Genomic DNA, 25,397 nt, shown 5'->3' with positions numbered 1-25,397 from the left:
CGGTTGGTGGTCAATTTTTGTGGCTCACACAAAATTAAAAATATTTGAGCCAATATCATTCAGTATGACAAGCAAACTTTTTGGTAGGTGAGCTTTTTGGTAGATGAGCTTTTTGGTAGATAAATTATATTTCTACTAATAAATTAATTTCTCAGCACCCGGGCTTTTCCTGGAATAACCAACTATACCAGGAGATAGCTGAAAGTATGTGCAATCGACTAGACGATATCCGGTTGGTGGTCAATTTTTGTGGCTCACACAAAATTAAAAATATTTGAGCCAATATCATTCAGTATGACAAGCAAACTTTTTGGTAGGTGAGCTTTTTGGTAGATGAGCTTTTTGGTAGATAAATTATATTTCTACTAATAAATTAATTTCTCAGTACCCGGGCTTTTCCTGGAATAACCAACTATACCAGGAGATAGCTAAAAGTATGTGCAATCGGCTAGACGATATCCGGTTGGTGGTCAATTTTTGTGGCTCACACAAAATTAAAAATATTTGAGCCAATATCATTCAGCATGACAAGCAAACTTTTTGGTAGGTGAGCTTTTTGGTAGATGAGCTTTTTGGTAGATAAATTATATTTCTACTAATAAATTAATTTCTCAGCACCCGGGCTTTTCCTGGAATAACCAACTATACCAGGAGATAGCTGAAAGTATGTGCAATCGACTAGACGATATCCGGTTGGTGGTCAATTTTTGTGGCTCACACAAAATTAAAAATATTTGAGCCAATATCATTCAGTATGACAAGCAAACTTTTTGGTAAGGAAGCTTTTTGGTAGATAAATTATATTTCTACTAATAAATTAATTTCTCAGTACCCGGGCTTTTCCTGGAATAACCAACTATACCAGGAGATAGCTAAAAGTATGTGCAATCGGCTAGATGATATCCGGTTGGTGGTCAATTTTTGTGGCTCACACAAAATTAAAAATATTTGAGCCAATATCATTCAGTATGACAAGCAAACTTTTTGGTAGGTGAGCTTTTTGGTAGATGAGCTTTTTGGTAGATAAATTATATTTCTACTAATAAATTAATTTCTCAGCACCCGGGCTTTTCCTGGAATAACCAACTATACCAGGAGATAGCTGAAAGTATGTGCAATCGACTAGACGATATCCGTTAGGTGGTCAATTTTTGTGGCTCACACAAAATTAAAAATATTTGAGCCAATATCATTCAGTATGACAAGCAAACTTTTTGGTAGGTGAGCTTTTTGGTAGATGAGCTTTTTGGTAGATAAATTATATTTCTACTAATAAATTAATTTCTCAGCACCCGGGCTTTTCCTGGAATAACCAACTATACCAGGAGATAGCTAAAAGTATGTGCAATCGGCTAGATGATATCCGGTTGGTGGTCAATTTTTGTGGCTCACACAAAATTAAAAATATTTGAGCCAATATCATTCAGTATGACAAGCAAACTTTTTGGTAGGTGAGCTTTTTGATAGATAAATTATATTTCTATTAATAAATTAATTTCGCAGCACCCGGGCTTTTCCTAGAATTGCCACTATACCAGGAGATAGCTAAAAGTAGAAGGTTCTGAAATACCATAAACTTACGTTTTTATAAGTCTTTCATTCATGATCATATTTTTTAACATTTTAAACAGATCCATTGGAAACTTTAGATCAATCGTGGGATTACGAATTGAACATAGTCATTCAGATTCGCTCTATAAATACTTTTCCGATGATTTGAGTTCAAGCAAGGAAAGGCTTGCAACAGTACCGGCAGCAAACGGCACGAAGAGAAGAAGAGGGTTAGGTACACTATATGCGCCTCTGCAACATACACTAGATCGAGAAGTTCTATTAATTCTAATAAAGGGTTGCTGTATTCCGAAGACATCGAAACATTTTATCCACTTGTGGTTCTTTATGAGATTAAATTTGGTATAAACTGGAATTGAACGATTATCATAATTACAATCACTCAACAGTAACCAACTTTTCTCACCAACCTTTCACTCACCATCTTTTCTCAGAGATGGCTGAACCGATTTTCACAAACTTAGTCCCAAATGAAAGGTGCAACGTTCCCATAGATTGCTATTGAATTTCTGATGGATCCGACTTCCTGTTCCGGAATTACAGGGTGATGAGTACGAACACACAGAAAATGTCGATTTTAATAAATTCTGCAATGAATGTATAAAGGTGAAAATTTTTCCAAAATATGACCACAACCCCGGCGGAAGTATCTAAATTCAGAATAACAGTCACATCGGTTTCTCGGAGATGGCTAGACCGATTCAACTAAACTTGGTCTCAAATGAAAGGTATTGCGTCCCCGTAAATGACTATTTAATTTCATCCCGATCCGACTTCCGGAGTTACAGGTTGTGGCGTGCGATCACATAGCAAATTGCGCTTCAAACCGATACTCCGATGAAAGCAAAAAAGGTAAAAATTTCGCTAAAATGTCTCAAACAACTTCAATTTGCTGTTCTAGGTCACCGACGACCAACCAAACTTTCGTTGACTACATTGACCACCATAGACGGTGGAAGTGCCCGGGAAAAGCTGCCATCTTTCAAAATTGACGAATTCACATCAGTTTCCCGGAAATGGTTGGGCCGATTTTCACAAACTTAGTCCCAAATGATAGCTATAATATCCCCACAGATGTCAATAAAATTTCGTAAGGATCGCTTATATGGGTCCGGAAATATAGACTAAATCGTTCGGTCACATATGAAATTCCCATATAAGCCGGAACTCAATTTTTTTTTCAAATGAAATTTCAGAAATCGAATTCGTATTTTTGATGCCAAACATCTTCAAAATGCATGAAACGTCGAGATTTTATGTTATCTCGAAATTTTTTTTTGTAAAAATCGACTTTTTGGGACTTTGCCGATTTCGCACCTTTTATCAATTCAATATTACCGTGGCTGTTTTTTCTTTTACAAAGTTTTAGAACTCGAATAATGATTTCTATTCTTGTATATAGTTGTCATGTCGTGTATAATAAAAATGTAATATATACATTTGGAAGCTTATAATGAATATAAATAACGCAAAAATTCTCATGTTCATGATTGAGAAAGGCACAATTGCACCGCTAGGTGGATTAAAACAAGTTTTTCTATTATACCTAACCAAAAATCGGACATCTAAATCCAACTCTACCATCCAACGAATGATGAGAACTGATTCACACGCGTATCATTACATTAGCGATGTTTAACTTTGAGTCACCAGGGTGCGGATACATGTGGCATACAGGTAAAATTTTAATAAAGAAGCTTTTTAGCAGACGAACTTTTTGGTAGGTAGTTATAAGCTTTTCGGTAGGTGGAATATTTTTCTACTATTAATTAATATTAAAATCAATTTCTCGCCCCCATGTCTGTGAACCAATATCATTCAGTACGACAAGTTAACTTTTTGGTAAGGAAGCTTTTTAGTAAATAAGCTTTTTGGTAGATTAAATTTCTACTAAAAAATTAATTTCTCGGCACTAGGCCTTTACCTGGAATAAACAATGCACCAGGAGATAGCTAAAAGTATGGGCAATTGACTAAACAATATGTGGTTGTTAGTCATTTTGTGTTTCTTATGCAAAATTTAAAAACAGTTTATTTGCTCGATAATTATGGCAACTCCAGTAGTTCCGATTCCCGCCACCAGGCTGTGAGCTTTATCTATAAAGCACTTTTAAGGTGGAAGTCTGTATTCAGTGAGCTTTTTTAGTAGGGGAGCTTTTTGGTAGGTGAGCTTTTTGGTAGGTAAGTTCACAGAAGTCATTCGCGCGCATCTGGACAAAAACTCCCTTCGAAAAATATTCAACATCAAAAAATAGGTCGTTACATTGGGGCCCTATGAAAAATTTCCTTTCAGTTTGATACGCGAGTGACGCTCGAAACCGCGTAACAACAGGTGGTTGTCAGAATTTTTTTGTTAAAATATCCACAATCCAACGCACCGTTGATTGGCTGTCAAATCGTGAACTGTCAACAAACTGACACAACACGGATTTTTCATTCGATATTAAAATTTTCAATAAGCGCTAATGTTATTCTGTAATCATTATTCGTGAATAATTGAGTTTTTACTATTTTGAACTAAAAGAATAGTGAATATAATCATCAGCTGCAATTTACTAGGTAATATTTGTTGAAGTGTCTTTGGTTTAGGAGCAGTTCGATCAGAACACTGATGACATCAATATTGTTTGCCTATACGTTCCCGACAACAGAAAAAATAGTAACAACAAAGGAAACAATTACAGCACATCTTTACTAGCCCAAAATTCTTACGGGGGTGTGATGACTGAAAAGCTGTTAAAAGTTGGCCAGCGAATCGAAGTCGCCGGCAAAGATGTACGGGGCTCGATTGCCTACGTAGGAATGACCTCATTTGCGAATGGCAAATGGGTTGGCGTCATACTCGATGAACCGAAGGGGAAAAATAACGGATCGATTAGGAATATGACGTACTTTACGGTAAGGAAATGCAATTTCTAAACCATTTCAGGGGATCAGCATTCATAACCAGAAAACCTATTTTAGTGCGAGGAAAACTATGGCATGTTCGTTCGTCCCACGCAGCTAGTATTTTTGGACGACGCTGGCAATCCGATCGAAAGCGGGGAGGTGCAAACACCCGAGGAAAAGCCACGGTCGCGGTTAAGCAGGTGGGTTAATGTTTAAATGCATGGCAAAATAACGTAACTTATCCTATTTAATAATAAGTAAAAACTAATATTTCCTCCTAATCTAGTACAAACTTCTGTAACTCCCATATTTATAATTCTTTCATTCTTTTCTCATATTAAATATTACTCAATTGTGTGCTGTTGAATATTCATTATTTGGTTGATTTCTATGTATTCTCTGCTATCTTATTTGATGAATCGTTTACTACTCTATTGTCAAATTTGAACCCAAATAATCTATCGCCCTTCGTGCGCTAGTGCTAAGCGTGTCCTCTCTAAACCGAAGTAAGTGTTCAGCAGTTTGGTTTTTCTATCACCAGCTTTTCGCGAGCGGCCAAATTGAATCATTGCCATTCCACTGTCATTTTAGACGATAGCCAGCATCTGCAACAGTCCGTCCAATCAGTTCCTCTGGAGCATAACGCATCTAGCTAGATCGCACATCTTGCATTGCCACTGTACAAGTGATTAGAATTTTGTGTTGTTGTTTTTCCTGTTCTGTTTATATCATTTCGTTTTCTGCTGTTTTTATTTATCATGTAGCATATAGTAAACGCATTTTCAGCCTAAAATGTTGACTAAGACTTCTGTACGATGTTTACCTAATTCGTATATACTTTTCGTACATGCTAACACACATAACGTAGTGCCGGATCTGTTCGGTCGCTAGCGTCTATGCCCGGCTCGACGACCTCTTTTGCAGCGAAACCAACTGCGTAAGTTTTTCTTTCCAAATAGGTACTCGCTTGAAACATATTTCGCTCGTTTCATTGCTAGTAATTCCTAATTACTATTCATCGTTAGGTTTAAAGCTCAACATAATACGATATTATGCTGTCTCCGGAACAGCAACCTCATAAATTCTTTTTTTTAAGTCGAATATAATGACACTAAATTCATTTTAAATGGGGAACCGTCAAGCTAGCAGCTATAGTTGTTTTTTTTAAGTGTGACTGTGTTCCACTGAAGACTTCCCAACAGCTGCCAATTCTGCGTTTAGAACTCCTGGCAGCAATTCTTGTGGCGAGATTGTCACGAACTATCAAGAAGATTCACAACTTGTCAGATCAGTAGAGTGGTGTGCTGGATCGACGCAGAAGTGGTGTTGTCTTGGATTCGGTCGGATCAGCGCCGCTATAAGCAATTTATCGGTTTTCGCATTTGCGAAATGCTTAGCATGACTAAGCTGACAGATTGGCGATGGGGGGTTCCTACGTGATTGAATGTAGCGGATCTGTGGTAAAAGTATCGAGATGCACCCCAACAGCCCGTGGGTAACTTCGGGTTCATTTGGTATCGAGATGCACTCAACTGACTTCGGGTTCATTTGATGCTGCACGACGTAAAAGTGGTACAGGCTATCGTGGACGCCAATCGCTTTTCTAAATGGACAGTGCTGGTGAGGCGATTGCGTACGTAATCCTGCTCACGTCTAACTGTGGACGAATGAGTAAAAGGCTGTCAGTACGTCTGGCGCTACAGCCAAGCAAGTGCGAGAAGGCGAAACTGTGGCTGATGAAGATGGTACAGGTTTTATCGATGAGTTGAAAGTACTGGTTAGGAACAAAGATCGTCCGGTGAGCCAATAGCTGGCGATTTAGAAGTCCAGTCTTCTCTACAAACTTACTCAGCTGATTGATAAAAACGGATTGATTCGAATGGAGGGAGAGCTGAGAAAGCAGAGCAGCATAGAACCACGCAGCTGACTTGTTCAGCATTACCACGAGAAGAGCGGTTAAGTATACCGACAGGCAGCGAAGAGCGAGCTGAAGCAGCTGTTCTCCATTTCGCAGCAGTCTGGAAGGTGTCGTCGTCTTGCGTATGGTGTAAGTTTTGAAGTCGAACTCTAGTTCCACAAATGGTTCCGCTACCAGTGCCGCGGCTAACATCGAATCTTCGCCCCTTTAGCTACACGGATGTCGATGATTTGGGACCATTTGATGTTACTGTAGGACACCGAACGGAGAAGAGATGGATCGCACTGTTCACCTGCTTGATAACCCGCGCAGTGCACCTGGAGGTAGCCTGCGGACCGATTACGCGGTCGCGCTTGATGGCGATTCACTGGTTCATTGGTGGCTGAGGTTGGCCGATGGAGTTCCTGCCCGACAATAGGACGAACTTCCTAGGGACCAGGAAGGAACTGGTAAGAATTGTCTAAGATATGCAAGAAGGTGTCAGGCCATTTGGCATAAAGCCATTTGGCATAAGCCCGTTTGGCATACAGTCGATTGGCATAAAAGTCATTTGGCATAACGTCAACTGGCATAATGGCCATTTGGCATAATGACCATTTGGCATAATGACCATTTGGCATAATGACCATTTGGCATAACGTGCGTTTGGCATAATAGTCATTTGGCATAAGGGTGATTTGGCATGAACATGGGTAGAAAGCGAAGTGGCGTAGCCACATTAGGCGGCTGCAAGTCTTTTTTTTAATTTATTTATAGTGTCGGAAGCGCAAGAACTTTGCAAGCAAACCTGTAATCCACTCGTTTGCCCGGATTACTCAAACATAGGGGCTATAGCTAGTTTAAGTCCGACTGAGCGGCAGCGAAGTCGGACAGCACGGACGGAAAGCGATGTGGCGTAGCCACATTAGGCGGCGGCAAGTATTTTATTAATTTATTTATAGTGATTTTTTTTGATTTTGTGAAAAGTATTCGTTTCAGTGCAGTGATTATGCCAAATAACCATTATGCTAAATGGCCTGTATGCCAAATGGCCATTATACCAAATGACTATGCCAAATGACTTTTATGCCTAATGACCTTATGCCAAAGGACCTTATGCCAAATGACTTTATGTCAAATGGGGTATAATCATGCAAGAAGATTGTGTGGATCTGCTGACTAGTGCGAGAACGAAGTGGACGTTCAATCCCCCGCTTGGCTCCTCACGTGAGAGGCGTACGGGATGATCTCGTTCACTCGGTTATGGAGGCAATCGTGGCGCTTGATGAGGGGAGACGGTTGAAGGACGAAATTCTCCAGACGGTAATTGTTGAGGCGGAAGACATAATAAACTTACGTCCGCTAACGTACGTGTCCCAACAGACTGAAAAAGCGGAGGCCCTCAACTCAAACCACTTTTTGCGGGGGCTCTCCCCAAATCAGCTTTGCGTGAATCTTCCCCCAACTTATCCAGCACTAGCGCTTCGAGATGCGTTCTAGCGTTCGTACCAGTTGGCCAGCATTATATGGGAACGTTAGGTCTAAGAGTACATTTCTTCAAGTGGTTCGGTGAGCCGAGACCGTTAAGAGTAGGAGAATTGGTTTAGAATAGTCGAAGGTAACAACCGGATGCGCTGGTTCCGCGGAGGGATAGAGGAGGTTATCGCGTCCGGCGATCGACGAATACGCCAGCTCTGGAGACGCACCAACAGTTGATGATATAGGCGAGCAACAACAAACTGACCGTGATGGAGTTTGGTAACTCTGAACCGGAAGCGAACTCCGGGGGTTCACACGGTTACAGACCAAGGAATGTTCTGACCTAGGATAGGACCCGCCAGCTGACTTCTTCTTATATTTTGCTAATCCCTGTTGAAAACGACACACCCCTCCCGACCAATGCACAGTGGTCCAGGAAGCGAAATTAGCGGGAAACAATTAATTACGCTTTCATCTTTAGATTTAGAGATTTGGTGTCTTAGAAACATTTATTGTGTGTGATAAATTGCATCTTTTCGCTGAAACGGTTTTAGGGTGGTCCTTAAAATGTCAAAGTTGTAGAAATTATTTCACATTCTAGTTGAGATAAAATGATACTTTCTTCTGAAACATTCTAGAACAATCAATTCTGAGCAACTTTGTTGAAGATTCTAACTTTGTATCTCAAACAGTTTTTCTTTTATAGTGAGCTCCATGTCATAACTTCGGGTGTCTCTCAAAAAACAGTTTTCTCCGTACAGTTTTTTAGTAAGATTTTTCTCACAAAAGTACTCTTCTGTGTACTTTTAGAGCATGATTAGGGGCATGCTGAAGGAAGAAATTTTTTATCTTGTCTGGTTCAAAAGTTATGCATAATTTTCACTGAAAAATACGCCCTTTTCAAATGTCGATATCCCAAAAGGAGGCAAACGAAAATTTATAATTTTGATTGCATTTGAAAGGTTGTACTTATATTAAAAAATTGGAGAACGCTTTTTTGTTTTGCTTAAATAAACCAAAATTACGTAGAAGCATTTTTAATGACAAAAATAAAAAAAAGTTATAGCAAAAAACTGTTTAAGAGGGTATGTCGCATGTACATCTGTTTCACTTTACAACTTTTTTCCCTGAAGAGATGGACATTTTGTATCTTCAACAAATTTTCCCCAAAATAGTTCCTCTACAAACTTTCCATAGACATCTTACCATTTAAATAATTAATGAAAAAGTTTTTTTTTCATTTTAGTATATATCCCCTTAAATAAAAAATTGCCACCATTATATAAAAGTGCCCCAAAAAAATGAAACCTTTCCGAAGACTTTGAAGTTGAACTAATGGTTTCATCTCAAACGGCAATGTCCGGCTTTTTTTGATTTCGTCCCACTGTGCACCGCTGGAAAAATCTTCATGAAAATCAATCATTATTAATCTACCAATGATTCATTTTCATAAAGATTTTTCCAACGGTGCACAGTGGGACGAAATCAAAAAAAAGTCGGACATTGACGTTTGAGATGAAACCATTAGTTCAACTTCAAAGTCTTCGGAAAAAACTGCTTTTTTCGATTTCCAAGATGACCGCTTATTGAAGCGCTCTCAATTGAATCTTTAAGGGGTTACACCACAGTAGAGACACGAAAAAATAAGCATATTTCAGATTTTTTTCTAGACGCAATTAAGAGGTGCATCGAGACCTTGTTAAATGGTATTTATAGTACTAGCTGCCAAGCATAAAAAATATTTTTTTCGAATACATTTGTCACAAGATGGCGGCCGTGCAACTTTTTCCGGTAGACACCTCTTTTTGGAAATGGTCCACGACCGGAAACCTATCTCCCGCCATTTTAACCTAGAACTTAAAACTACTTTTTCCACTTTTCCAGAACATTTTAGACCAATAAAACACATTTCGATTTTTTTATTGCTACAGTGGTATAACCCCTTAAGTAATATTAAAATTGTTGGAGACAACTAAACTGGAACGATGGCAACTCTGTCCTGTCATCCACTCTCTGCGCTAGGCTCTCTAGTGACAGTCTTGCTGTCACTCCGAGATGTCGCCATCGCAGTCTATAGAGAACAGTTGCGCAAAGAGTGAAGTCAAAAAAGCCTACCTATCGAGCACAATTGGAATACATCTCTGATACCTCTGCAGCAAAGTTGGATTCTAATTTTGCTCGATAGGTAGACTTTTTTCGGCTTCACTTTCTGCACACTCTTTGCGTATCTTTATACTAGGGCCTTTATTTCTGCACACTCTTTGCGTACCTTTATACTAGGGCCTTTAGTCGCCATAAGCGGAAACCACTTTTTAACCAGTCATCATTAACCAGTCAGTCAACTTGTTCAGTCCGTTGAGCACATGCTCTTTATTTTAACCATTCGTTATTTAAAGTATTTTATGTAGTCTGTACGCGAGTGTCCTTTTTATTTATTCAACAAGGCTCCCGACCTGCCCCGCGCACAGGGCTACAACAGTGGCGACGAGTATATTAGCGGATATTTGGTGAAATTTCGATTCACGAAAAGTAACCTCAAAATTCCGTCACCCCCGTGTAAAAAACGGAGAAGAAGCATGGAGAATGGTCAAATTCCACATGATAATGACCGGGAGCAGGTCCCACCAACAGCAGATCAGCTCATCGTGCAGTTCATGCACCTGATGCAGCAACAGCAGTTTCAACACCAGCAGCTAATGGCACAGTTTCTCCAGCGGGCAGCAGCAAAACGACGAGCAGCAGCAAGCATTTTTCCGGAGTGCAGTTTCATCTATCCACGTACAAGTACCACCCAACCCAGAGCAAATTGTTGACTCTTTGGCAGACAACGTGAAAGAATTTCGCTACGACGCTGACAATAGCGTCACGTTTGCGGCTTGGTACAGCCGGCATAAAGATTTATTCGAGAAAGATGCCGCTCGTTTGGACGACGAAACGAAAGTCAGGTTACTGCTGCGAAAGCTGGGCGCAGTTGAACACGAAAGGTATGTTTCTTTTATTCTACCCAAACTTCCGAACGAACACACCTTTGCCCAATCAGTAGCGAAGCTGAAAAATTTATTTGGGTCGAAAGAGTCAGTAATAAGCAGGCGGTATAGAACTTGCAAATCGCCAAGCACCCGACTGAAGATCATATTGCTTTCGCTTGCCGTGTTAATAAATCCTGCGTTGAGTTTGAGCTGGGAAAGCTATCGGAAGAGCACTTTAAATGCTTGGCCTACGTTTGCGGACTGAAAGCAGAAAGCGATGCAGAAACCCGTTCGCGGCTGCTTTCCAGGATTGAGGAAAACAATGGCGTCACGTTGGAGCAGCTAGCGGAAGAATGCCAGCGTCTTCTTAACCTCAAACATGACAATGCTATGATCGAGTAAGCCACATGTTTCGGTCAAGTAAATGTCATTAAGCAGCGATCTTGTAATAAACGGTTCAATAAACGGGATCAGCCATCTTCGAAGCGTGCTGCAAACGACACGAGAAAAAAAACCTGATGCACCGTGTTGGTTTTGCGGTGCATTTCACTACACAGATCTGGAAGAAAATTGGCAGCCCATGTTTGTCACCAGCAACAGTAAAAGCCAAAGCAGCATCTGGAAACATTTTGCCACTTGATGGTGAATTTAACTGTGACATCACTATCGGCGAAAACACACGCACGCAGATAATTTGTGTCACCGAGAAAACACTACACCTGCTTGGATCTGATTTAGTCGATAGTTTTAATTTGTGGATACTTTTTGCTGCCAAGTTACTAGTATCCCGTCCACCAGTGCAACTTTCAAAGCTACTTACCCAAAAGTGTTCAGCGAAAAGCTCGGGTTATGCAACCGGACCAAAATTAAATTTGAGGTAAAAGAACAGTGCAAGCCTGTTTTTTGTGCTAAGCGTCCAGGTGGCGTATGCAATGTACAGCGCAGTTGACCAGGAACTGGACAGGGTGGAAAAACTCAATATCATCACACCGGTCGATTATTCAGAATGGGCAGCGCCGATCTTCGTATAGTGCGCAAAGCAAATGGCAACATCCAAATTTGCAGAGACTATTCAACAGGTCTAAACTCCGCTTTGCAGCCTCATCAGTATCCACTGCCACTCCCGGAAGACATCTTTGCCAAGCTGGCTAACTGCAAAATATTCAGCCAGATTGATCTTTCGGACGCTTCTCTACAGGTGGAAATCGATGAACAGTACCGTCATTTGCTGACAATTAACACACACCGTGGTCTTTACCACTACAACCGCCTTCCACCTGGTGTAAAGGTAGCACCTGGAGCTTTTCAGCAGCGCATCGATACCATGCTAGCCGGCCTTAAGAGCACTTCTGTTTATCTCGATGACGTCATCGTTGGCGGCGAAACACAAGAGGAGCACGACCGTAATTTGGAAGCGGTTCTTCACCGGATTCAGGATTTTGGTTTTACCATCAGAGCCGAAAAGTGCAGCTTCAGTAAGCAACAGATACGCTATTTGGGCCAAATATTCGACCGACGTGGATTACAACCTGATCCAGTAAAAGTTGAAGCAATAACCAAGCTACCTCCTCCCACGGACGTTTCAGGTGTTCGCTCTTTCCTTGGGACAATCAATTATTACGGCAAGTTTGTGCCCAATATGCGACAGTTGTGCTATTCGCTCGACAACTTGCTGAAGTTGGAGACAAAGTTCGTCTGGAATCAGGAGTACCAGCAAGCGTTCGAGCGATTCAAACACATTCTCTCCTCGGGACTTCTGCTGACACACTACGATCCGGAACAGGACATTATAGTATCAGCTGACGCATCATCCGTTGGCCTCGGAGCAACCATCAGTCACAAATTCCCCGATGGGTCCATCAAGGTTGTTCAGCATGCTTCCAGAGCACTCACGAACGCGGAACAAAACTACAGCCAGCCCGATCGCGAAGGTTTAGCAATCATTTTTGCAGTCATCAAATTCCACAAAATGATTTTCGGTAGGAAATTCCGTCTACAAACCGACCACACTCCGCTGCTTCGAATTTTTGGTTCTAAGAAGGGCATACCGGTATATACGACAAACCGGTTGCAACGTTTCGCCCTCAATCTGCTATTGTACGATTTCGACATTGAGTACGTGCCAACCGACAAGTTTGGCAACGCTGACGTGTTATCTCGTCTAATCAACCAGCACGTTAAGCCAGAGGAAGATTACGTCATTGCGAGCATTATCCTCGAAAAAGATGTAAGGTCAGTAGCCGCTGATACTGTTAATATATTATCTCTCAGTTTTAGAGTCGTAGCACAGAGTACCCAAGCTGATGCACTGCTTCGCAAAGGCTTCCGGTACATCCAAGACGGTTGGCCTTCATCAAAAGCCGTCGATCCGGAGCTTAAGCGGTTTCACTCCAGGCAGGAGTCACTTACTGTGGTCGATGGGTGTATTCTGTTTGCTGAACGACTCGTCATTCCATCGCCGTATCGAAAACGATGCTTGGACCAGCTTCATAGTGGACATCCGGTCATGCAGCGGATGAAAGCAATCGCCAGAAGCAACTGGCCCTCCATAGATGATGATATCATTGGTTATGTAAAGGCGTGTCAGCATTGCGCATCCGTTTCCAGGTCCCCTCCTTGCGCTGCTCCCGTACCGTGGCCGAAAACATCCGGCCCATGGCAGCGTGTTCACGTAGATTTTGCCGATCCCTTCGAAGGCGAATATTACCTCATCGCAGTGGATTCGTACTCCGAGTGGCCGGAGATTGTGCAAACCAGAAAAATCACCTCTACAGCTACAATCAGTATCCTGTCCTTTTTGCTCGACTTGGTATGCCAGTGACTCTAGTGTCTGACAACGGTACCCAATTTACGAGTGCGGAATTTGCTGAGTTTTGCACTATCAACGGTATCGAGCACATCACGACAGCCCCCTTTCATCCACAATCCAACGGCCAAGCTGAGCGTTTTGTGGACACTTTCAAAAGCTCCGTCAAAAAATCCGAGAGGGGAGAGGATCAATTACTGATGCGTTGGATACCTTCTTGCTCGCTTATAGAAGCACACCTAACCGTTCGGCTCCTGAAGCCAAATCTCCATCTGAACTTTTGTTCGGTTGCAAGATCCGAACCTGTCTCGAACTACTTTGGCCGCCCCCTGCGACTGAAACAAAGCCAATCGAGAAGCAGCACAGCCAGTTGAGATTTTTCAGTCGGAATGATCCAGTATTTGCCAAAATATATGCAAGAAACAGTTGGAAATGATCTCCAGGTGTGATAGTCGAAAGAATTGGTGACGTGATGTACAAAATCTGGGTGAAGGACCGTCGAATGCTACGTTCGCATATTAATCAACTCCGTAGTCGAACTGTAACCTGATCAACCACCGACATAGTAGGACAGCAAACCAGATATGCTCAGTTACCTTTGGATATTCTGTTGGACGTGTGGAAGCTGCCGAACTTACCAACTGATACAACATCGCAGTCATCGTCGACGCTGCAGCCAACCACCTCACAATGTGCATCGTCGACACCTCGTTGTGATCAGTCGCCTGAATAGGTGGTTAGTTCATCACTTTCTCCACTGTCTTCGTCATCACATGCAACATCTTCCGAATTTGAGTCAGCTGTTGAAGCAGATCCGGTGGCAGCACTACCACGCCGATCTTCGAGAGCTCGAAGAGCGCCGCAGTGGTTTGGCCCGTACCACCTTTATTAAGAGGGGAGATGTTGGAGACAACTAAACTGGAGCGATGGCAACTCTGCCCTGTCATCCGCCACTCCCTAGTGACAGTCTTGCTGTCACTCCGAGATGCCGCCATAAGTAGAAACCACTTTTTAACCAGTCATCATTAACCAGTCAGTCATAAGTCAGTCAACTTGTTCAGTCCGTTGAGCACATGCTCTTTATTTTAACCATTCGTTATTAAAAGTATTTTATGTAGTCTGTACGCGAGTGTCCTTTTTATTTATTCAACAAGGCTCCCGACCTGCCCCGCGCACAGGGCTACAACAAAAATATACAACCGATAACCTCTTCTTACAAAAAACAGCACTATACCAAGAGAAGCAAAGCACCCTCGATTACCAAGGCGTTCTCTGTTAAACATTACGAGGGAAGTTAGTACATCTGGAACCATGCGAAACTCACGAGTTCGTCATCTCAATCAGTCTCTGATCGTATTTGATGATTTTAATCATCTTTATCGAGGCTAGATAACACATTTTTTGAAGATGTATAAAAATGCCTCTAGAATTCCAACACTACTTTGATTACAAGCTATCGTAGCTCACCACAACAATCATTTTCGGCTTCCTTGTTTTCGGAAAAACAAGTATTTAGTACTAATTTGGGTATTAGTTTACATATATCGTCTAACTAGACACCCAGATGGTGCTAGTTACTGATGAGATGAATTCGAAACACAAAAAAAAACAAAACTTAATTAAAGTATGTATGTGTTTTGTATATAATTACTTCAATGTACTTTTTGTGCCAATCGAATCTATCATAACTTCAACATACTCACGATAACCATTCTGAAAACATTTTCTATCATTGCATAATAGTAAACATTATCATTTTCATGGTGTTAACTCTATATTTTTCTCTCATCGCTGTACCCCACCCAAAACGATGTCCTACTAACTACACCCATATCACGACTGACCCCACCACCATTGATTGATCAAATAACCCCCCTATCCCTGGACCCCGGCCTGATTGGAACATTGGTCAACGAACTGTACTGAGCCCAGTGTACGCCGTAAGTCACCCGTCAAGCAGCCCCAGTCGAAGCGTGCCTCCATGACCATGACACTCTCATCGTCCAGGTTAATCTTTTTGTATAAAATTTCAGTCCTTGGATGTGTTTTTCGTTATCGTTACTACATGTATGGTTTCAAACGACAGGCTTCTAGTCCCGAATTATCCTATCTCAAGCACACAGGACGATTCTGGATTAGGTCAGCCATAATGGTATCAGTTCCTGCCTTTTGCTCTGTGCACGTGTTCAACTGTAAATACAACGAACAACTCCAAGCTCGTTTCATTTTGATTCCTCATTTGTGTATTATACCTTGTTCGCTTCGTCAAAATCACGCGTATTTTCCCGCAGTTTATTGCGAGATACACTGTTGTGTTTGTTTGCAAAGTTGTACCCTGCCAAAGCAGAATAATTTTATTGCTCCATTCTTTCCCAACAGTTCTCGTTTATCGTTGAACCGCAGCAGCAGCTCCTTGGGTTCCAAAACTCAGCTAACATCACCAGGAAATGATCGACCTGGCGGCGGTTCCGGTATGTCCTCGATCCCTACGCCGGTGTCATCGATCCCAACGATGATGAAGACAGGCGATCGCTACGACTCGCTACACAAATCGCACATCAGTCCACCAGAATCACTACAAACCTCCAAGCGTGCTTCGTTCGTTGAAACCGGTTTCGTCGAGACGCTAAAGCCCCAGTTTACCCCAGGTCAGTCACTGACATCCCCTTCGCCGGCTCCCTCCACCGAAGATCGCATTCACTTGCTACAACTACAGCAGGAGATTGAAGACATGAAGATGCAAAACAAGGACCTGGTGGAGAAACTTGAGACGCTTAAGTTACGCCGTACCGAGGACAAAGAGCGTCTTCGCGAGTTTGACAAGATGAAAACCCAGTATGAACAACTGGTGGAGTTCAAAAGTAAAATCATGGAAGCACATTCGCAGTTACAGCGTGACTATCAACGGGCCAAGCAGGATGCCAAGGATGCACTTGAAGCACGTGATTTACACATTGAAGAAATGGCTGAACTGTCGGAAAATGTGGAATTGATCACGCTCGATAAAGAGATGGCCGAGGAAAAGGCAGACACATTGGCACTCGAGCTGGAAACGGCTAAAGAGAGAATAGAAGAATTGACTTTGGATTTCGAGATTTTGAAAACGGAGATGCAAGAAAAATATGCCAATAGTGGTACGATTGGAGATGGCGCCGGAACTGGAACGTCTACGTACGAGTTCAAGCAGCTGGAGCAGCACAATGTGAGACTGCGGGAGACGTTGGTACGTTTGAGAGATCTTTCCGCGCATGAAAAGCATGAGATTCAAAAGTTGGAGAAAGAATTGGAAACCAAGAAATCAGAAGTCGCCGAATTACAACGTACCAAAGAGAAGCTCTCGGGGAAGATTGATGAATTGGAAGCTCAAGTCAGTGATCTCCAGGAACAGGTTGATGCTGCTCTAGGAGCTGAGGAAATGGTTGAACAGTTAGCTGAAAAGAAGATGGAGCTGGAGGACAAAGTTAAGGCTCTCGAGGAAGAGGTAGCAGAACTTGAAGCTTTGGAAGAGGTACACGAACAACTGGTGGAAAGTAATCATGAGTTGGAGATGGATATGCGCGAGGAATTGGATATGGCTCACGCAGCTAAACGTGAAGCCGTTCGCGAGAAGGAAGCAGTTCTGGAGACTATAGTCGATCGCGATCAAACCATTCTTAAATTCCGGGAACTTGTTCAACGGCTGAATGATCAATGTCAAGAATTACGCGAGAAACTTAATCAGGAATCTAGTAAGGTGGTTAAAGATACAATCACGGAAACGATCGACTTTAAGCAAATGTTTGCCGAGTCTAAGGCCTTCACAAGGGCAATCGATTTGCAGCTGCGTCAGATCGAGCTAACCCAGGCGAATGAACACGCCAAATACCTGACCGCCTTTATGCCGGAAGTATTCATGGCACGTGGTGGTGACCACGATGCTATCCTCGTAATTTTGCTGGTGTCACGTATCGTATTCAAATCCGGCATCATTGTCAGTCAGGCTAGGGAACGTTTCTCAGCGGTTTCACAAATCGACCGCACTGCAATCGTCAGTGGTCACGAAGTGTACCAGTTTAGATTCCGTTCGCGACTGCTGCACCACGTGCACAATTTGCAAACCATAATGCACCAGTTCCTGTACGGCTTGACGGCCTGTCAGCCGGACACGCTGCTAAAGATCGGATCCTCGCTGCCGGAAATGCAAGCCCAGGAGAAAATGGTTGACGAAATTGTGGATCTGCTCAAGGCCAATCAACTGGACGAAAACTCGTCGACCGATAGTGAGTTTGTTTTCGATTTCAAACAAAAATTGTGTAAATAATATGTTTATTCTGTTAGATCTTGAGAAATGCGTCACCTTCTTTAATGCAATGTACTTGGTGCTGCTGTCCGGTGAAGACCTACTGAACGAAACTCAGATTGTACGGGACTGCACTGCTTCTATCTCGGCTGCTTGTGATTCGATCTTAACCGATGCGGCCGTGATGAAAACGCTGATTCAGGTGAGTGTGAATTTATAACTTGTTCTGTTATATGAATTTCAAATAATATTAGCGAAAGGATAACAAAATGGATACTGTACGCTGGGTGTCCATTCCTACTACAATTTATTTGTAATAAACAAATGGAATATTATGTAGCACTATCAATTCAATCTTCAAAACGACGTGAGTTCAAATGAATATCATGTGGAACACAATTTCTGCTTGTAAAGTAGTTTAAAAAATTATTGTTTAGCCAAATTTATGGTTCATTCCTGGGATCTTTCAACTTGAATGCCGCATTCATATACAACGGCACAAAAGGTTTAAATTTATCATATTATTAACCAAATTCAACTTCACAGGGCGGCGATGAAACCAGCGACTCCGGCCTCCTCATGCAATATATCGTCCAGAACGTGGAATCGGTGAAGCAGCAACTCAAACTGGTCAAGCGCCGCTTGCCCCAGGATGTCAGCGTTACCAAGTGTAATCTGTCGATGAACACGTTACAGAATCTGAAGAAAACCGCAGAATCGCTAAACAGGCTGATGAGCGTTATGTTCTTCAGTGCCAAGGAAGTCATCCAGATGGTGACAGCCGACTCGGAAACGGAAGTGTCGGTATCTCACGAGAAACTGTGGGACATCATGTCCAACGCTTGCGAAAGGATCTACGAACAGGACGATTTGGGTCCTTCGCAAAACATTCGCACAGTGTTGAGTAAAACTAGCACGGACATGAGTCAGCTGGCCCAGTACTTGCTGGATCATGAGTACGAAATTATGTCCGGAGCGACCCCGAAACCAGAGGAGAAACCGGTAGCTCCAATCATTCTCCGTGCACAAGCCGTTAAGAAACAGTTGGAAGAAACCAAGACACTAACAGCCACGCTCGAAAACCGCGAGGCTGAAATCCGGCAGCTTAAGCTGGCTGCCAAACTTAAACAAAACGAGCTATCGGAAATGCAAATTCGGAAAGATTTGGCCGAGAAAAAACTATCGGTGCTACAGCAAGATCACGAAGCGAACGCAGCTCGTCTACAGAAACAGTACGACGAAGTCTGCCAGCGCTTGAAGCAGTATGTTTTTGAATTCAATATACATCAAACACATTTTATCGATTTAGTTTGATTTCAGGAAAGAAAAAGAGTTCGAAGACACAATGGACCATCTGCAGAACGACATCGATTCTTTGGAAAATGAAAGAACCAGTCTTCGCGATAAACTTAAATCGTACAGCTCGAAGAAGGGTGATCTTAAGACAACAACTGCTCTTGGTAACGTAGTTTAAGCCTATCCAATCATAACACATAATAAAACTAACATTTGATGTTTCAGACATTTCCGCAAGCTCTCCATACATCGCCCAGGAGCTTTCGTTGCTCAAGAAAGCCTTCAAGGAGGAACGCTCGGAACGGCTGAAGGTACAGGCAAACGAGTACAAGAAAATCCTGTCCAACCTGGAACCACTGCACGTGCCGCAACCGAAAGATGAACGCATCGAAGAGCTGGAGAAAGCAGTTACCAAAGTTAAGCATGATTGGATCATGTCGCTGGTGCGAGGAGCCGAGATACCTGCTACTCGAACTGCACACGGCAATATTTCCAAGACTATTATCGATCATGAGAATCAACAGAAACGGGACCAGCGAGAAATTAAATCGAAAGCCGAACAGTTGGCTTTTGAGATCATGAACGAATACCTCAGCCGGAACCCGCACCGTGCTACCCGCGGGGACTTTGCAGTGTTCCCTTCGACGGAGTTGGCAACCGCTTTCAAGGCAAATATTAAAGTATAAATGATTCGCTTCATACTTAGGTAAGTCAAGCAATGGCGGCAAGTCTAGTTGCTTACTTACCCGGCTGGCTGTAATACTGATATTTTATATACTTAGTTAACAATTCGAAGGCATCAGTTCTGCATCAACGATGTCTTCTGCGACAGTTATTCTTATTCCATTAGTCATGTTCGTTCTGAAAATACAATCCAATCCATGCTTTACGTATTTATTTTATCCAATGCAACGCATAAATTATATAGCAATCATAACGTAAAATATATAACGTTTCGAGAAAAATCTTTGTTTTATCTCATTTTAACCGACCTCCAGGACCATATAGAATGTATTTAAGCTTTTATTAAAAGTAAAATCTTAATTATCGTCGAACTCTGATCGGTGCTGGGTATTTCGTTGAGCATCAATGTTCGGGCATGATAAACACGTTGGTGCTGATTAATACCATCGTATTGTCACCGGAATACGTGGATAGCCTTAACTTTCCAACTGACTAAAATTTCATGCAGAATCGAATGCTTGAATGCAGAGGAAATATAAATTCCTTCACCAACCAAAGCATTCATTTGTTATTATGTGGATGGTTTAAAGGCAGAAGTTGGCATCTTCTACATTTTCGAGCATAAGTGAACTGCTTAATCTATATCTGCTGCACTTTTGCCAAAAATTTCATTCATCGCAGCGGGCATGAATTGATTTTCGTTTCCTTTCAAGTTCACGCAGGGATGTCAATTTTTTAAGCTCTGATCCGAGCACTCTATGGTCTGATTTCTTCGACGCATATGCCTCATAATCGGACTGAGCAACCGGGAGTATCAGCGAATTGTGTAGAGCAAGTTTTGTGCGCGTCTTTAGCTAACTTAGCAAAACATATAAAGACCTATTCGCAACGGCAATACATTTTTTTACCTCTAGGCTAGCATCGTTATTTATTTACTGTCTCATTTTTTATCTGACCGGTGTTGGTTGATTCACTTCAGAAGCAGACCTCGAAGGCCCATAATCTTCTCGTACGTTTTTCACCTGACTTCAGTTATCTCACTTTATAATTTAGCAAAATTATATGGTATACAGCATTACAAAAATATTTTAACTCAATCTTATAAACTCCTAAGAATATTTTTGAAACCAAAAGCAGAAAATTTTTTGAAACCGGAAGCAGAAAAATCAAATTAGTCATACACACTATTAAAAATAACTTTACATATCGCCCTTGTGGGTTCTGACCGTACACAGTGCTCTGAAAGTCTAGTATTAACCCATTATATCCTAGCGTATGAAATTTCATACGCAGAACTATCCATCGTTTAACGCGTATTTACTGCAAAATTTTGGCACCCAACTGATTTATTATTGCACTAATGGGATCATTGCACCTCATATTTCATTGTGAAACAAGACAACTGCCATTTTTTATAATTTTGTTTACATTTTTGAACCGTGTATAGTTGGGGCAAATGGCGGCTGAAAAGTAAGCAATACATTTAATTGAATTTTATTGTTGGAATTCGTGCTAATAATTCCATTATGTGACAAAACGTTCCTACAGGTGTAAAAGAAGTGTTGTTTATCAGAAAATCCGAAGAAATATGTCAAACAACTTAAAATTTGTTGTTTTTATTTAGGCGTACGAATTTTTTTGCACGAGGTATTTTCATTCTCAAAACTATTTTAAGCGGTGATTTTATTTTTCCCATAATCTTTGATACATTTTTTGGTGGAATTGAAGATATCACTGCATTTGACTCATTTTTTGAAACCCCTGGGTTATAATGGGTTAAAAAGATGTGATCTAAGGTTTCTAGGGGGTACAGTAATATTCATTTGTGAGAGAATATCTTGGGCTTAAATTTGGCCAGTGAATATTTGCCCAACAATTACCGCTATGAATGTATTTGGCCTTTTGGCCAGAGTTTCCTGAACAGCACAATGTAGAATAGTTTGAGAACATCAGCGTATATAAGTTCGCACCCTAGGGGTTTAAGATACAAACGTCATTGAAGAAAAAATAAAAGAAACGGTCCGAGATTGCTCCCTTGAGGTGCACCCGACAAGTTGATGAAGCTATCTGATTCGTTACTTCCTTATTTCACAGACAGAAAACGATCTACGAGGTAAATCATAACTCGTAGATCGCAGCGTAGCGTCCCTGTAAAATATGATGGAGCGCCCAGCCGCTCGATCTTTGCCAGAAGAAGAGAGTAGTGTACACGATCGAAAGCAGCTTTAAGATCAATGTATACAGTGTCTACCTGTGATCCATTTGTTGATGTTTTTAATGTAGTACGAAGCAAATTGGGCTAGATTGGTGGTCTGTCTGCAAAAAAACCATGGTGGTCCTTCGATGTGTATGCTTCGGTATCAAGAAAGAGCGTATTTTCTACTACACAGTAGGCCTGCACATCTTTTCAGTATAATATAAACACACTCGAGATCGCGAACAAGTTACAGATGCCGCTGGGAGTGTTTGTTAGATGTTTCATTTGCGAGAATTTACAAAAGATCAAAATTGTTTTGGGTCTCGTTTCAGGTTGGATTGGGTTCGTACTACGTGGCAGGAAATCATCTATTTGTAGCTGTTACTGGCTAGAGTGAACTCCCTTTTTTGTAATGGGGTTTTGTCGCCTGGTGTAATGTCGAAGCGTGACTGCTCGCAATCTTTTCAGTTTACGTAGCTGCCCGTTGAACCATGGTGGTTTCGGTCGTGCAGGCACATGTATTTTTAAAAGCGGTATCAGTAACTGCGAAAGCTTTCTACGGCTACATCCACATCGATCGCGAAATTTCAAAAAGTCGAGTCCAGTCGATTGTCCGTAGTTAGTTAGGAAATCTTGAGAAGTCAGTCTTGGGAAAATTTAACTCCCCAACATCTTCCATCTCGACATAAAGAACCAGCTGGGGACAAATCTGCGTTACAAGAAGAGGAGGATGATGTGCATCTGAAGCAAATAACGGCTCAAGTGCATCCGAAACGGTGCAGTTCATTGAAGCTTCTTAATTCATAAACATGAGGTCCAGGATTCGATTTCGCCTATTATTCACTGTACACATTTGTAACATGTTCTATACATACATTCCATCCAATAAGGTAGTACTCTCCCTAGAAAACGTTGATTCAGACGCTTCTGAATAACTTCTACATAACTTGCGGAATCGGGGGGAATATATACTACAACCACACAGATGTTGGCATCGGGACTACGAATATTTACCCAGAGTTGTTCGAGATTGTGAGTTTATGTTTGGATGAGAGTCGGTTCGAGACCGCAATGAGCACACCACCGACACGTTTTTCCCTGCACACTGTTGGGATCGGAATCATTACGGTATACCAAGGACTCTGACCCAAATAATTGAAGCGAGTTGATTTGATCATATAGTCACGTTCCGGTCAGGACAATAATATTATGATCGACAACTGAGGCGCCGACGAATAGCTCATCAATCTTTGTGCGTGGTTCTCTCACGTTCTGGTAGTAGATTTTAAGATGTCACTGCAAGTAGCCTCCTGACGGTGGAAAATCAAGCGGCGGTGGTGGAAGCAAATGCCTGTAATGTGGGGTGGGTTTTCAACGGAGGTAGCATTTGTATGTCCTACTTCGAAGTTTCATGTTCTTCGAATTGGTCTGACTTGTTTCGAGATGTCCCACATCAGATTGCATCACGGACGCTATAGAAAATTACGTAGGGGTCCGATCCAAACATTCAGACAATAAAATATAACGCATTAGTAAGCTCTTAGCACCTTTACTGCCCATAACAGCATAAGAGTCCCATGTTGAAAAACAGCAAGCCGAGATAAACGCTGTTCAAGATTATCCCATCCATTGAGCCAAATGGATGGGACAACCATGTTTTGGTATTTCTTTTTGATATTTTCTGAACAAACCCGGTAATCTTATTTGTGCAGTGTGATTTAGTGGTGATACAGAATACAATCCAACGGATAACTCATTTTCGACAAAAATCCACATGGGACTCTTATGCGTTTATGGGCAGTTTATTTTATTCAACTTCAATACCATAACCGTACATTCGCACCATACGCTTAACTCCACTCATTAGGTTCTATACAACGTCTGGCCGCAACTTCCTCTATACGGAAAGTCACTTTTTCTTCATGTCTTCCTCAGGTTTGACCTCCTTGGGATGCTTCCGTAGCGCCTGTTTCATATTTATCCATAAATTTGGCTTCGTACCACTCCAAAACATCATTTAAATAGTGACATGAAGCTAGATCCGGCGAAAAGATCGTAGGGCCCCCGTGTTGCTTCAACAGAGGAAGTATACGCTTCTGTAGACACTCCATGAGGAAGATTTTTTTACAGTCCCAGTAGTCAAAAAAAACGGTGCACAGATCGCTTGTCAAATCATGTATTTATTGGCAAACTGTAAAAGTTTCTACTTCCCTACTTCCTCCGGAAGATCAAACTTGTGCTAGGCGGTGAAGAACAGTAGCTGCCGGAAGTCCGCCTTGACGATAAGTCTCATCATCCATAATGAGACAATCAGATTTCGTCAGCATCTGGGAGTACAGTATCCGGACCCGTGACGTTTCCACCATATTTTGGCGTTCGTCACGATTCGGGATCTTCTGCACTTTGTACTCCCGGTCATGGGCTCTCTGAACGAAAGACTTGGACAGATTCAACTTTTTGGCAACATCCCTGACCGAAGCATTCACTGATAAAAATCCAAACGTTAATTCTATTTGCTTCAAACCACTTAAAATCCAAATGAAGAAGAAATGCTAATGTTATCTCGTGCACACATACCTTCTATGTGGTAACTGTATAAACTATGTATGCACACACATAAATTGCTGTACAAAGGATATGTGAACCGCATCCAACAAAACTTACGACGAAATTCGAAGGGATTTTGGGGTTATGTTAAAACGAAAAGAAAAAAAAACGGGTCTTCCGTCTAGGATGGTCTACAATGGCGAAGTAGCGACTACAACGGAGGAAAAATGATCCCTATTTGCCAGCTACTTCTCAAGTGTCTTCACGACTGATGTGCCATCTGCCATCGAGCTCGAAAACGCGACCCGTGATGTTCCCATTGGTGCGGTGGATATGGATGTATTCACTATTTCAGTACAATCGGTTCTCTTAGCAATACGGAAAACGAAATCGTCTTATACTCCAGAATAAAAAGCTATGCCGTCTGCTGTTCTAAAAAAAATGTTCCGATATTTTAGTGATCCCACTGACGCACCTTTTCAATGTGTCGCTTCAGCAGGAAAAATTTCCCGATGATTGGAAGTGTTCAGTTACACAAGAAAAATGACAAAAGCAACATTTTGAACTACCGGGGAATCACTTCGCTGAGAGTCGAGTCAAAAATCTTCGAATCGCTTATCAACGAGGTGCTGTTTTTTGCTAGTAAACATTACATAAGCACTTATCAGCACGAATCGGTTGAGACGAATTTAGTTAGCATCACATCGTTTTTGCATAGAAAACATATCCAGGAAACTCCATACTGACACGGTCTAGACAGATCTTAAGGCCGCTTTCGACACA

At 41.8% G+C, this 25,397-nt stretch overlaps 1 protein-coding gene across 7 annotated transcripts; it reads left to right on the top strand.

Moving 5' to 3' along the window:
• The first annotated feature begins 3,975 nt into the window (after positions 1 to 3,975).
• On the top strand, positions 3,976 to 20,151 carry LOC131684995 (dynactin subunit 1). 7 transcript variants are annotated; one of them, XM_058968310.1, is made up of 11 exons: positions 3,976 to 4,130; positions 4,256 to 4,469; positions 4,536 to 4,660; positions 4,940 to 4,966; positions 5,329 to 5,397; positions 15,544 to 15,618; positions 15,991 to 17,870; positions 17,929 to 18,092; positions 18,437 to 19,152; positions 19,211 to 19,350; positions 19,412 to 20,151. In XM_058968310.1, the coding sequence occupies exons 2-11, from the start codon at positions 4,293 to 4,295 to the stop codon at positions 19,870 to 19,872; spliced, it is 3,834 nt and encodes a 1,277-aa protein (XP_058824293.1). In that variant the 5' UTR covers positions 3,976 to 4,130; positions 4,256 to 4,292; the 3' UTR covers positions 19,873 to 20,151. The 7 variants fall into 7 exon arrangements, with proteins under 7 accessions (XP_058824293.1, XP_058824292.1, XP_058824294.1 ...); XM_058968309.1 differs by having other exon boundaries at positions 4,223 to 4,469; XM_058968311.1 differs by lacking the exon at positions 4,940 to 4,966 and having other exon boundaries at positions 4,223 to 4,469.
• Positions 20,152 to 25,397: the final 5,246 nt, after the last annotated feature.

The sequence above is a fragment of the Topomyia yanbarensis genome, chromosome 2 (genome assembly GCF_030247195.1).
Source record: "Topomyia yanbarensis strain Yona2022 chromosome 2, ASM3024719v1, whole genome shotgun sequence".
Lineage (NCBI taxonomy): Eukaryota > Metazoa > Arthropoda > Insecta > Diptera > Culicidae > Topomyia > Topomyia yanbarensis.
The sequence above is the reverse complement of the archived record's forward strand: the minus strand, read 5'-3'. Positions and strand labels throughout refer to the sequence as shown.